Here is a 12,794-nt window from a genome sequence, read left to right as displayed (position 1 = left end):
CAAGTGGTGCCTCTGGAATGGCTCCAGCAGCAAATTCCATGCCCTGAGTAAGAGACAATGGTGCTATTACTGCACATAGTTGTGAGCTGTGGCAGCACTTTGAAGTCAGTTAAGGTGGCAGCTAAATATGCATTGGTACAAAACATAGCCAGGAGCAAAATACCCTTCAAAGAAACAAGTGCATAAAAGGACTTTCACCATATAGATTATTTCCACCCATAGAAGAGAATTTTAACACAAAATTCCCACCTAGCAGGAGAAGAGGTTTATTCTAAATGAATTAGGTGCTCACCTTTGACTCTATCTCCTTTGTGCAGGTGAATTTCCCCTTCCCCTTGAGGTTGATATGGCTTTACTACGATAAAAAGTCTCCCAGGGACAGCACTGTAGAGCTTCCTTTTGGGACCCTGATAATCCAAGGCAGACAGAGTATCCTTGTTGGCACTGGGACTGTAAATGGCACTGGAAATTGAAATGAAAAATCATTAGCTGCTTATTCAAAAGGGGAAAGTTAATCATTTACCATCACATTAGCAGAATTAAATTAAGCAATGAATAACAAAACTGTCTTCCAGTAAGACATCTAACCTTGCAGAAAAAAATACCAAACAGGAGCTTGTAAGGGTTTAAATATTTCAGCATGAAACTTGATCAATATTCACCTGACCATAATGGCCTAGAACTGAAAACACACAACATTAAAGCTTTTAGTTTTTCTGCAAATTAAACTTGCACATTCCCAGGCCCTAATTAAATTCAAAATTTATATGCCTAACATACATTCCCAGCATGTCAATTTGTCAGAGGGACTTGAAAATGTCTGTATTTACAATTCCTGGGAATGGATATCTTTGTAACACAGAGTGAACAACTGAGATCACTGAATTATTAACTAAATGGACTGAATAATCAAGTTACTTCATCACTCCAAGGTTAAATTTAGATCTTCACAAAGCACATTGCTTGTGGTTAACATTTTCCAAATGATCAATTCTTCTGGATGGCCACCACCAGCTCACTCAGTGACTCCAGAATGTGCCCAGGAAGCCACAGGTCACCATCAACTCACAGTCTACTCATGGTGTATAAAAAAATAATTGTTGAAAGGTGGTGAACAATGTGTAAGATCACTCTTAAACCTGTGGGAAAATGAACTGTCAAAAAGATATGAAAAGCAAAAGAAGCAAATATTAAAGAGGGTGGCAAACCTATAGGATATATCATAACAAACTTGTAATACACTAGCAGTCAACTTTAAAAAAACCCAAAGTATAAAAACTTGCAGTCTTAACCAAAGTCTAGAAAAGGAAAATATTCATGAGAAGGAATAATATTGATAGAGATTGATAGGGAAAAGTTAGGCTACCAAAGGAAGAAAGGTGATTTAGTGGTGTTTTAGCATCGTACCACTCTGCTTGCCTTCGTGTAAAAAAGTATCTCAAACTGCTTCAAGCAAAATTAAAGACAAGGGCTGGGGTCTGCTGGGTTTTCACCTTTTTTTTTTTTTTTTAAAAACAGTCTCCTACCAAAATGGGAGCCAGCAAGTCAATAGGTACAGAAGTCTGGGAAAAACTCACACCTAGTGGATCTTTCCTATCAGGAACACTCCCATTTTCCTGCAGTAACTTCTTCACAATTTGGAATTGCATGCCCCTTTCACCATTTTCTGTTCTATTACTGTGAACAAATGGTAAGCCACACTCAGGAGTTTAAAGCAAGCTCTGCTTGCATGTCTATGATGGAGTTTGCACCAGAAATCTCGGCCAACTCAGTTGTTTGAAGAAAGCCTGGAAAAGATGACATTCAGATTTCAGCTCTTTTGCTCCATTCCTTTTTCCTTGTAAGTGAAGGAACAGTCATCACCATAAAAAAAAAAAAAACCACATCCAAATCTATAAACTATAGCTACACATCTGATTTCCACTTGTATCAAGCTGTGTTTCTGCCTAGTCTGGTGGCAACTATTCCCAGCATTATCTCCCAGCAGCTACTTTAACTGCGAGCACAGAAAATACATTCATTTTCTCTATCACTGAAAGAGAAAAGGGAAATGGCACATTAAGCCCACAGAAGGAATGCAGAACTTCTTAGGCAACTGGCTCACTAATGGAAATCAGGGCTGCTACATGGGGTGCAGGTCTTCTTAAAAAGAGATCTTTCCTATCCCTTGCTTGTCCCCAGTGTGGGCTCCAAGCCCAGCAAGTGCCATGCCAAGAAGGAGCAGGAGGAGGATGTGGAGACTTCAAGAGAAGTGTGGACATGTTTCCCTCTCAGCCAGAAGAAGGTGGCCATTCTTGGCAGCTCAGTCCTGACTGAGGCTGTGTTAGCACCTCATTCCCTGATTTCTGTGGGGTAAGTTCCATATGAAGGCTGTTCCTTCTCTTTCATTCCCAGCTCCATCCCCCAACCACTTTGCTGTGGAAAGCAACCACCCTCATGAGAATCAAGAACAGTTTGGCTTGGAAGGAATCTTTAAGACCATCCAGTGCCACTCCCTGCCAGGGGCAGGGACATCTTCCACTGGACCAGGTTGTTCCAGCCTGGCCATAAACACTTCCAGGGATGGGGCAGCCACAGCTTCTCTGGGAAGTCTGCTCCAGTGACTCACTACTCACTCAGGAAAGAATTTCCTCCTAGTATCCAATCTAAATCTCTCCTCTTTCAGTTTGAGAAGACAGAACACCTGAGCCACATGGGCTGCAAAGGTCACATGAACTCCTTCCAACATCTCTTTCCAGCACCTCTCCACAACGCAAATCCCACAAAGCTCATTAACACTTTGTCACAGTCTGACCTTCTCCATCACCATGCCCCTTCTGGCTGCTGCTCCACAATTCAACCTCCTGCTCTTTCAAAAAGGGCTTTTCCATCTCAGGAGTAACAGTTTTGTGGTGACTCTTATTATTTGCAAATAATAAGCAAAGACAGCAACAATTCCCACATTTAGCTGACAGTAAGTAGGTGGTCACATAGTTAAACAAAATCTGTGAGTGAAGTGTCATGTAAGGTGCCATTCCTGACTGCAAAATGGGCCTTTGGCAAGAAAAGGCATTATTTGCAGGAAAAAGTATATATAAAATCCTTTTAGTTGTCTTTAAATTTAGAGAGCCTCTAGCTTCTCTTCTCAGTCCTTGCACTTACTCTGGACTTCTCTGAAACAAGACTTGGTGGGACAGAGTGAACTCTGCAGCTGGGTAGCAATTTCAGTAGCAGTGATGCTGATACACTAAGACCAAAATTTTATATCCACAAACTCTCAGGCATTAAATTGGTTCTCACTATCACCTGAGCTACTTTTCAGAAATGGAAGAGGAAAGCAGCTGAACAAAGTCAAAGCAAGTAAATGTTTATTTAGTCCAAAGAAATATATTTCTAATTGTTACCCACAGCTTAAAGCATTGTTTACACTTCTAGAATTTGAAGTGTGTTATCCCAGGAACACTGATGAAAAGGCACTTTGTATTCCATTCAGCTAAAAGAATCAAACAGTGATTATTCTTAGATTCTCTCTAAGGTAGAACCTTCCTCTCTGGTGGCATCAGCAGAATACAGAACACAAGAACATTCATTCTCTGAAAAGAACCTTACAGCCTCTTCAACTCCTCATCCAGTTGAAGCCTCATTGCAGACTGGTCTTAAGCTAATATTGGGCTCTGTGAGGAAATGGAACCCAAATTATACTCAAATGAGCTTTTGCCATTATTGTAGCATACAACAAAGCAAGATGAGCTTGCTTTGCTGCATGAAACCACTGGCAAACAGAATCTGTATCCCCTTCCTTCCTTTAAATTCCACTCCTTCTTACATTCCAGACAACTTTGTCTCACAATTCACCAGATCTCCCCTGTCCAGCACTATTTTTTCTATCACAAACAGTGCCTGGCAGTTTGAGAGCCTAGGGCCAGGGAGAACAGAGGAGCAGACAAGGTAACAGAGGCAGTGTCAGCTACATGACATTTTGTTTTACTGACTTGAAAACTCTACTGAACATCCCTTACACCTACAAACAGCAAAGAAACCAACCCCTGCATTTCTTGATAATGCCCAGGTCCTTTTCTACTCTGAACAGCAGATCTTTTTTTATATATATACACACACATATATTAGGAAACAGGACAGACAAGTCTGATTTTCAAATGAGTAGTGAGTTAAATGTGTTTTGGCACTTGTTCTCTCCAGCAGCTCTCTCTGATTCTCCCAGGCCTTTTTTTGCAGCACTTTGATCCCTTGTTCTGGTGTAATTCTATCTCTTTCACATTTTAAAGGAGTTCCTGAGTCCATGGAAGTGGCTTCTCAAAGCTGCAGCCCCGATATGTGATGGAAACTTAGCCCCAGCCCTCCACTTTATTCCATATCTTATAATACCTACATGACTCTAATTAGTCAGGATTTGTTCCCCAGTGGGACACAGCTGCAGGATATTTGTCTTGAATGCCTGCTAGATCACATTACTCCCTCTATTTCACTCTTTGGTTCAGCACATTCCTACAGAAGAGAGAATTTAAACAGCTTCTGCTCCATCACCCATAAGCAGCCTCAACACAGGTTCCAGGCATGACCAATAGTTCCATGAAGGCACCAGGTATCCCAGAAACAGCTGGCTTTGCTATTAAATACAATCCTTATTTCAACTATGGGAAGATGTGCAGAGCCAGCACGTTGAGCTGGAGGTGCAAACTCTGTGTGGAGTCACTGCTGAACATGAAAGTCCGCCTGTCTGCTGGAGCTCTGTGAGGAAACAGCTGGCTTTGGTGTTTCCAATTAAAATATTCACACTTGGGCCATGTCCAGTGTGCTGAGAATGATTAACTATACATTCTAGAGAGTGCAAATACATAAAGGAATGTGGCAGGCCACATGGTGCCTTTTAGGAGTACCTTGTGCTGTGAAGCAGCCACAACTCACCTGATGTGCCTGTGCTGCTGCCTCTTGGCATCCTCTCCCAGCCTGTTGAGGGACGGCGACGGCTCCGGAGGACGGAGTGTAACTCCCCACAGTTTTTTACAGTTCCATTGGATTATTCTGCATCTGTTGGAGCAGGTGAGGGGAAAGGCTGCGGTGTGAAGAGGCGGAGGAGGAGGCCGACCACTCGGGGAGGTTGTTGATGTTCAGGTTGTTGTCGCTGTTGGAGCGGAGCAGGATCCGGGGGGCTGCCAAGGTGCTGGGAGGCCTCCTCCTCCTATTGGAGTAGGTGGGAGCCTCCCGAAAGGGCACTGTGCAAAGAGAGACATGGAGGGTGATCTCAGATGATTTCACATTCATGTGTGTTTACCACCACATGCAACATATGGCATTCTTTCTTCTGCAGAGGCAGAAACTCCACCTTGCCAGCAGAGCTGATCAAATTATCTTTAGAACATTAAATCAAAACAACAGAGCAATTTTTAACCTATTTGCTGGCTTGATACATGGTGAAGCAACACCAGTGCCATAAGCCTGCTCAACACTGAACTGTGGTCTAGGAAATGGGAAACACCTCATTATTGCCAGGTTTGAGGCTCAGAAAGTTTATTTTCCTGCTGTGTTGTCACATTCAGTCAGAAAGGCACAGAACAGGGCTGCCCAGAAGAATTCCTGATGCACGGACTTGCAGTTTCCATCCCCCAGCTGGCACCAAAACTGGTCCACCTCAAGTTCAGGCCTAACCTGAAATCTGGAACAGTCACCTTATCCCCACCTTGCAGGTAAAAATCGAGGACAACAGGTTCCTGTCCTGGCAGAACTCTATTACACTGCTGCAATCCCCAGGCATTCCCTCTTTCTAATCCTGGCCTTCCTACCATATCCATTACTATGGTATGTAGAGCAGATTACCCAGGGTAATACATAGGAACAGGACGAGGGAACACCACGGTATCCAAAGGCTCCAAGAAACTCCTTAATGAAAGAGCCACAGCACAAAACAAAGCAAGGGCACAAACAGAACTCAGAGCAGAGCATCCAACCCTTCACATGAATTCTAAGTACACATGAGCATTCACACAATTTTCCAGATCTCCTTTTCCCACTCTAGCACCCAGTTATCACCAGATGTGTCATAAGGAATTGACCTCAAAACCTCATGCTGGCCTTGATCCCCATTATGCAACTGCCCTCATTAATTTCTCTCAGTGGAGCTAGTGGGGTCACCTAAGCCAAAGTGCACAGATTTACACCCGAAAAGTAACAGTGGCATAACTAACAAAGGCAGCCAGTCATTAATCTGAGGGCTTCACTGAGCTGGTGAAGCTCTCAAATCATATTTAAATTCGGAAAGAAGTCCCACGAAATATCATCCTACATGTCTAAAGTGCCAGTAAGTGCCATTTATAAAGAGCCAGAAATGTCTATTCATTCAATACACTTCAAAACCTCACAAAAAACAGAATAAGAATGTCTGTCATACTGTGCAAGTAAATAAAATCACATAAATATGAATACAGATAGGAATCAATCTGTCCTGCCTTGAAATAGAGCCTTTAATTGAGAGAACAAAGCAAAATTTATCGATTTAGTGCAAAACTGAGAGCATATTTATAGCATAAAATAGAGACGGAACTGCAAGTAAAAGAATGGTTTGTATAATTTTCACCAGAGTCAGTTTATGATTAGCTACAATACTGATTATTTTACAATAATATCCTTTGTATTTCCAGTGAGCTGAAACTTTCTCTAGTAAACAATTCAACAACATCAGAACGACCAAACACGGGAACAGCGTGCACAGAAAGGGTTTCAATTAATTTCCATGTTTCCTTTGAAATAAGGGAAATAGCCTTTGAAAGCTATTAAAGGAGAGAAAGCACAAAAGTCCAATGCTTATGCTAGAAACTGGCAGAAACTCTGGATAATCTTCCTGACATTTCAAGTTTTTTTTCCCATTCCATATTTCTTTAAGGTTTCAAAGCAGCTGAGGGTGTCATGAGAGCACCTTGGTGCTTCAGATGTCACAGTGAAAGACCCAGTTAGTGCTAACTTACAGTAAACTCACAGCATTTATCTCCAAAACTGCACATACAGACCCGTAGGTCGATGTGGGGGGCAGAGATGCAACATTTCTACATTCCTTTATTTCTGACATTTAGAATAGAGTTCCAGAAATTACTTCATTGAAGATGGTAATCTTTCCCAGGTACAACAAAGCAGAAATCAATCAAGGACAAACACACAAACTGAATACAGGGGATGTTTGGGCACACTCAGGTTTGCTACCTGAAGGTCTAATGCTGCTCCACCAGGTCACCAGAGCTTGCCTTGGATTCAGTGGAAATTGGTCTGACTCTCAGATTTTAATTTCTCATTCACCTGGAAGCAGCCTGCTCAGCCCTTCTAGCCACAGGCTGAGAAACGAAACCCTGCCAGCGTTTTGGGGATGTTTACTGGGACTCTGGAGAGGCTGGTGGGATCTCTGCTGCTGGGAGGCAGAGGGAGGACAGGGACAGGGTGCCGGGGCACGGTGACAGCCACGGACAGAGCTGCAGGGCACATCTGTACTGACACATTGGAGAAACCACCCTCCAGGCACCAGAGGAAAGCAATTATTTCTCCCTACACACCTCAGGAGCATTTTACAAGCCCATTTAACAGTTTAGCTCTTCTGTTTTGCTATATTGTATTGCTTGAGGAGAGAACTACGAGCAAATTAGCCTTTACTACAGGAAATAAACAGGGAAAGGGACAACTAATGCACCCAATTGATGTGTGTCCTAACACAAATCTTTTATAGAAAGAGTTAAAAATAAGCATTTCTGTGCCTCAAGTGATTAATATTCCACCCAACTGTTTCTTTTCCCCAGCAATCTGCAAACTGTAAGTGGGTGGATATTTTTTTAGCTGTGTCTTATCAGCATTATTTATATTATTTTCACAATTAAAAAACATAACTACAACACAAAATTATGAAATGCAAATGTCCATGCTTTAGTCCCAGTTAGACTCTGCTTTTCCCTACTATTTCACCACTTTGCAGAACTGCAAGAATAACTGTGCCAAAACTTGTTTGGGGAAAAACACTTGATATAAAATGACATGAAAATGCCTGAACTAATTCCATGTCCCAAAAGTTTAAATTTACCATTCCTAAAAGCATACTTGAAAGTACCACATAATCCTTCCTCCAGCTCTCTGAATTCTATTCCTGGCACTTCATACATCTGAAGGGGCAATTCAGCACCATTCACTGACAAAATTCACCTAAGAATATCCTTCCCTGTCTCCAAATGCATTTTTTAGGGAGCAAAAACATTTTTACAACTACTTGATCCTTCAGAGAAAATCCTAAAAGGAATAAAGTCACATCCAGCTTTAATATCCACTTGTCTAAATGGACTGTCTAACATCAAATAATTTTGAAAAAGAAATTGCAGGAATTGATTAATTATAGATTTACTAAGCCCATCATATTAAATGTACACAAGAAAACACCAGTCTGAAACATCAAAGTGTTCTGCTTTCATCGCTTACCTTCTTTCTTTGTGAAGGCATTTAACAAAGACTTCATTTTCCCTTTTTACTTTAGCAGCAATCCCCTCATTATATAACCTTTGCAGGGAAAAAAAGAGGCAAAAAAGATAAAAAAATAAAAATAATAAAAAAAAAAATTAAAAAAACCCCAAAACAAACAGTCAAGCTACCCAATTTCTATGTGTTCAGGCTGGCTGCACCCTGACATAAGCAGCAGGTTTCTGGGCACTGTGGAATTGCGAGCATAACTGGGCATGCAGTACCCAGCGTTCTGGTGACAAAGCCCACCCCACATTCTGTCTGTCAGCTGGGAGCCAACTGTGCACAGACTGGAGCTGCTCAAAAAAAAAAAAAAAAAAAAAAAAAAAAAGGAAGAAGGAAAAAAAAAAAAAGCGCTCCTGCTATCTCTCGCAGCATTAGTCATGTGAACCTGCCGCCGCCACAGCCCCGCAGAGCAGACGCGCTCCGCCTCTGAGCCCGCCGGGTGCGGGAGCTGCGGGCCCCGGGCAGCAATTCCCACTGCCCAGGCGGGAGAGCCACTGCAGCGGCTGCGGCTGGCACGGGAAAGCCCAGCCAGGGACGGGAGCTGCCGGGCACCTGCCTTTGCTCTCAACTTTTGCAGATGCCTCTCGCTGAACAGAGCATCCCACTGGTTATTCGCTTGTTGCTATTTATTTGCTTGTTGCTGTTTACTCACTTTTTGCTATTTATTTCCTTTTCCCTATGTATTTCCTTTTACCTATCTATTTCTTCTTCCCCATTGATTTCCCCTTGTGCTCTTCACTTTTTGCTATTTATTCCCTGTTCTCTATTTATTTATTATGCCAAAGCACCAGTCTGAGGAGAAGCACAAATCGCCTCAAGCTTCACACAATGACCACGTTAAGGATGGAGCCAAACCTGCCACTACTCAGAATCTCTTACCTGTATTCCTATATTCCAGTTTGAAACAGAGGGGATGATACAAGCACCATTATTCTCCCCTTCCATCACACTGGAATAAAAGAGAATTTCTTTTTGGACAGGGTAAGAATAAAAAATAAAAAAAAACCAAAACAACAACAAAAAAAACAAACATAAAGAAAACTGACCAAGCTGATTTGGTAAATTCGATGCAAATGCCAGGAAATACAAGATGTAACCAAAGAAGTTCAGAAAGTCCTAATTCTGAATAAAACAGAAACCCAGGGATAACTATGCTTGGCAGTGCAAGCATGCTTCCAGAGGAAGAACAAATAAGTGAGACAGGCACATCGGAAGGAGGGGGAGGTGCTAAAAACCACAAAAAAATTAAGCAGATCTACTTAAATCTAAGATACAAAGATTCCAAAGGATAAGAAATACATGGTCTAATAAAAAAGAGTAACCTGCATTAAAAAATTGCCTTCTAATAATATAAACTATACAACAGGCAATAAATATTTATTCTATTTCAGGCTTCTCTACTGATCACTAATGCATCTATGTGGAAAATCAAGGAGTTTCTTACTGAGAAAACTACTTCAAGAAAGACAGAAAATAAATTACTTAAATGGATTTAATGTCTGTGTGCATAGTGACCTCACAGTTACATGGCACTGAAAATAATTAGAAAGCATAAATAAATTGAAAAGTTTAAACTTAATTTAACATCCCAATGTTTAATTTACATAAAAAGAATATTTACCTAATATAATTTTACGTTTTGGTTCAATTTATTTTTGAAAGCAACCATCCTTAGTAGGTGGAACTCTTACCAGAGGAAAAGGACACAGCATATGTGCAGCATTAAAAATCTTTGACAGGAAAAAGCCTTCTTCTTCACTTCTAATAGATGCAAGGCTTCCTAAAGAATAACTTTGAACTTTTATTCATTAACTTATAAATATGTGCATTAATTAGCTCCACTGAAAAATCAATATAATTTCCAGAACAAGAACTGCTCCACCAGGGCTGTGCCACTAATTTGAATTATAACCCTTTGTGGGTTCAATTTTCTAATACCTTCATCCAATCCCCCAATTATATTTGGAGCTACAAAACACAAAGGAGCTATGAGTGTTAATTTTCCCTTTTTTCCTTTCTCTGGGTGTCAGTGGTGGAAAGCAGTGACAGCCCAGACCCCCAAGGACAGGAATCAGGCCAGCAAAGGGTTAACTCAATGCTGCTCATTTCTGTCTGTTCATGTACAGTAAAATAAAAACAGACAGGCAACTGCAGTCAATCAAAATCAGTCCCAGGGGGAAATCTTATTAGATTCTTGCCGGAGCTGTAACATTTCATCATCTGGAGGTTTCTAATCAGTGTTAAAAAAACATTCAAAATATGAAAGTCACTTGAAATTATTAAGTTTTGTGGAAATGGTGGGAACCCTTTCAGACCTACACTATCAGAGAGATCACCTGATGAGTGATCATTTTATTTCATTTAAATGTCTGTCTTTCCTCCAACACAGGATAATAATTTCTTCCCACATGGCAGAGCCTCCTGCAATAACCACTATTGTACAATGGAAAAATGTGACAATAAAAGAAGTCAGCAAACACTTGCAGCTGCAGTTTTTGAGCTTCTCTCATTTTCACTAATCGTTTATTAGAATTTGTTTATTTTAACAGAAGTCCCAAATTCCCTGGTGCTCGGAAATTTAAAAAAAGAAAATATTCCTGCAGCTTCCACTCCTTCTGAAAGATTTTCTGCCTCATAACTGTAGCCTCAGTATTATCACCTCAGGACAAAAACTTAATAATTTAACTGTGCCTATACCCAGGGATAATATAACCCACAAGCCATTAGCATCCTTAATCAAAAAATCATGAGGAACCATCCAAAGAGAGGTGAGGCAAACCCTCATTTCCCTGCTCCTTTGGTAGGAGAAAATGTGGGAGCTGTACATGGGGATGTCTCTGAGAGGAAAAGGCCACCTTAAACAGAAACCAAAACATGGGTTGTCAGGTTAATTTTGATGAGATTTCTTGCACTTTTAAAACCAATTTTTATGGGTGCTTAAATCCATAACCCCTGTTAGAAATCTATGGAAAATCAGTGACTTACGCACTCTTGAGGATCTATTTTTAGGCACTTAAGAGCCCAATGTTCTTATTTAACATCCCTCCAACACACCTTGAATATCCAAGGCTTCTTAAATAATGGTCAACCACAGCTACAATTGCTATGATATATTCTTTCTTGATGTTATCAATTTTGGAGCTTCTGTTAGAAAAAATTCCTCTAGCTGGTTCTTGTTAAAAATTCAGTTCTTAGCATGTAGAAATGCATTTCTCTGCACTATAAAACAGACTTCCCGTATGCTAAGCCACCAAATGGAGAGTTAGACAAGAAAAGACAGATTCAAATATAGACTGGAAAGAACATAAAGGCTCTTGGGGAGGGGAGAAACACCAATCTAAGCTGCTACAGTGCTTCTAGATTACTGACTTATTCCAGAGCCACAAGGTGGTCTTGAACCCAGGCAGGGGTGACAGATTCAGAAGGACTCCATCTCAGAGCAACAACTGAACCGATTTTATAAAGACAAGGGTTTGGTTGTTGGATTTTTTTTTAATTTTTCTGAATAAAAAAATCCGTGGCGTTTGCTCAAGGAACTGCAGCTAAAGCAGCACAGAGAAAGAAGCATCTGAGTCCACTGAAATGCTGCTGGGAGAGCCCTGCCTGGGCTGACCTGATGTTATATCTGTCAGCAGCATCTTAGCACCCAGCTACCCCTTGTATCAACCAGCTTTAGGCAGTAGCCTTGGGGCACTCAGCTTGAGCTCAAGGGTGGAACAGGGGCAGGAGACTGTGTGTGGGAAAGGACAGTAGAGAGATGACTCAGGAACAGATGGCAGGAGTTATCAATTAGAAAAGAAAGCAAAAAATAGCAGTGGGAGTTGCACAGCCATGTGCCAGACACCCCTTCCATCACCCAGCACCACCATTCCCAGGCTGTGCTCACTGTAACAAGGGCCAAGGCATCCAGAACCTTCCCAGAACTTCCTGGAAAACAGACAACAAGGACTCGTAAAGGCTCTGGGCTCAGCCACAGTTCTGAGAACAGCTTAATCAGAGGCAATTTCTCACCTGGTGGAGAGATCTGGCCACAGAGCTCTGCAGAAAACACTTCACTCATTTTAATAACAAAGCATAGAAGGTGTATGTGTTTGATGGCACATCCCAAACTAATTTAAAAGTTGTTGAATCTACAGTTGCCAAACATAAATTAAATCCAAATCATGGAAAGTGAAAATCAATCCTTTGGAGGTTTTTTTTGCCATATTCACATGAACGCAAATTAGCCCTCACTAAGATTACAGCAGCAATGCAAGGAAAGCATTCAAAAGAGCTGCATGTGCCTGAGAAGGGAGACCAGTTCACCT

At 41.3% G+C, this 12,794-nt stretch overlaps 1 protein-coding gene across 1 annotated transcript in view; it reads right to left on the bottom strand.

Annotated features, from left to right (window-relative positions):
• Positions 1-12,794, bottom strand: part of SHANK2 (SH3 and multiple ankyrin repeat domains 2) — a 274,142-nt gene that overhangs the window by 173,150 nt on the left and 88,198 nt on the right. Inside the window, 4 exon segments of the mRNA XM_079307962.1 lie at positions 293-462; positions 4,906-4,965; positions 4,967-5,001; positions 5,005-5,213. Of these exon segments, the coding sequence (XP_079164088.1) occupies positions 293-462; positions 4,906-4,965; positions 4,967-5,001; positions 5,005-5,213 (474 nt within the window).

This window comes from Erithacus rubecula, assembly GCF_903797595.1.
Source record: "Erithacus rubecula genome assembly, chromosome: 6".
Lineage (NCBI taxonomy): Eukaryota > Metazoa > Chordata > Aves > Passeriformes > Muscicapidae > Erithacus > Erithacus rubecula.
The sequence above is the reverse complement of the archived record's forward strand: the minus strand, read 5'-3'. Positions and strand labels throughout refer to the sequence as shown.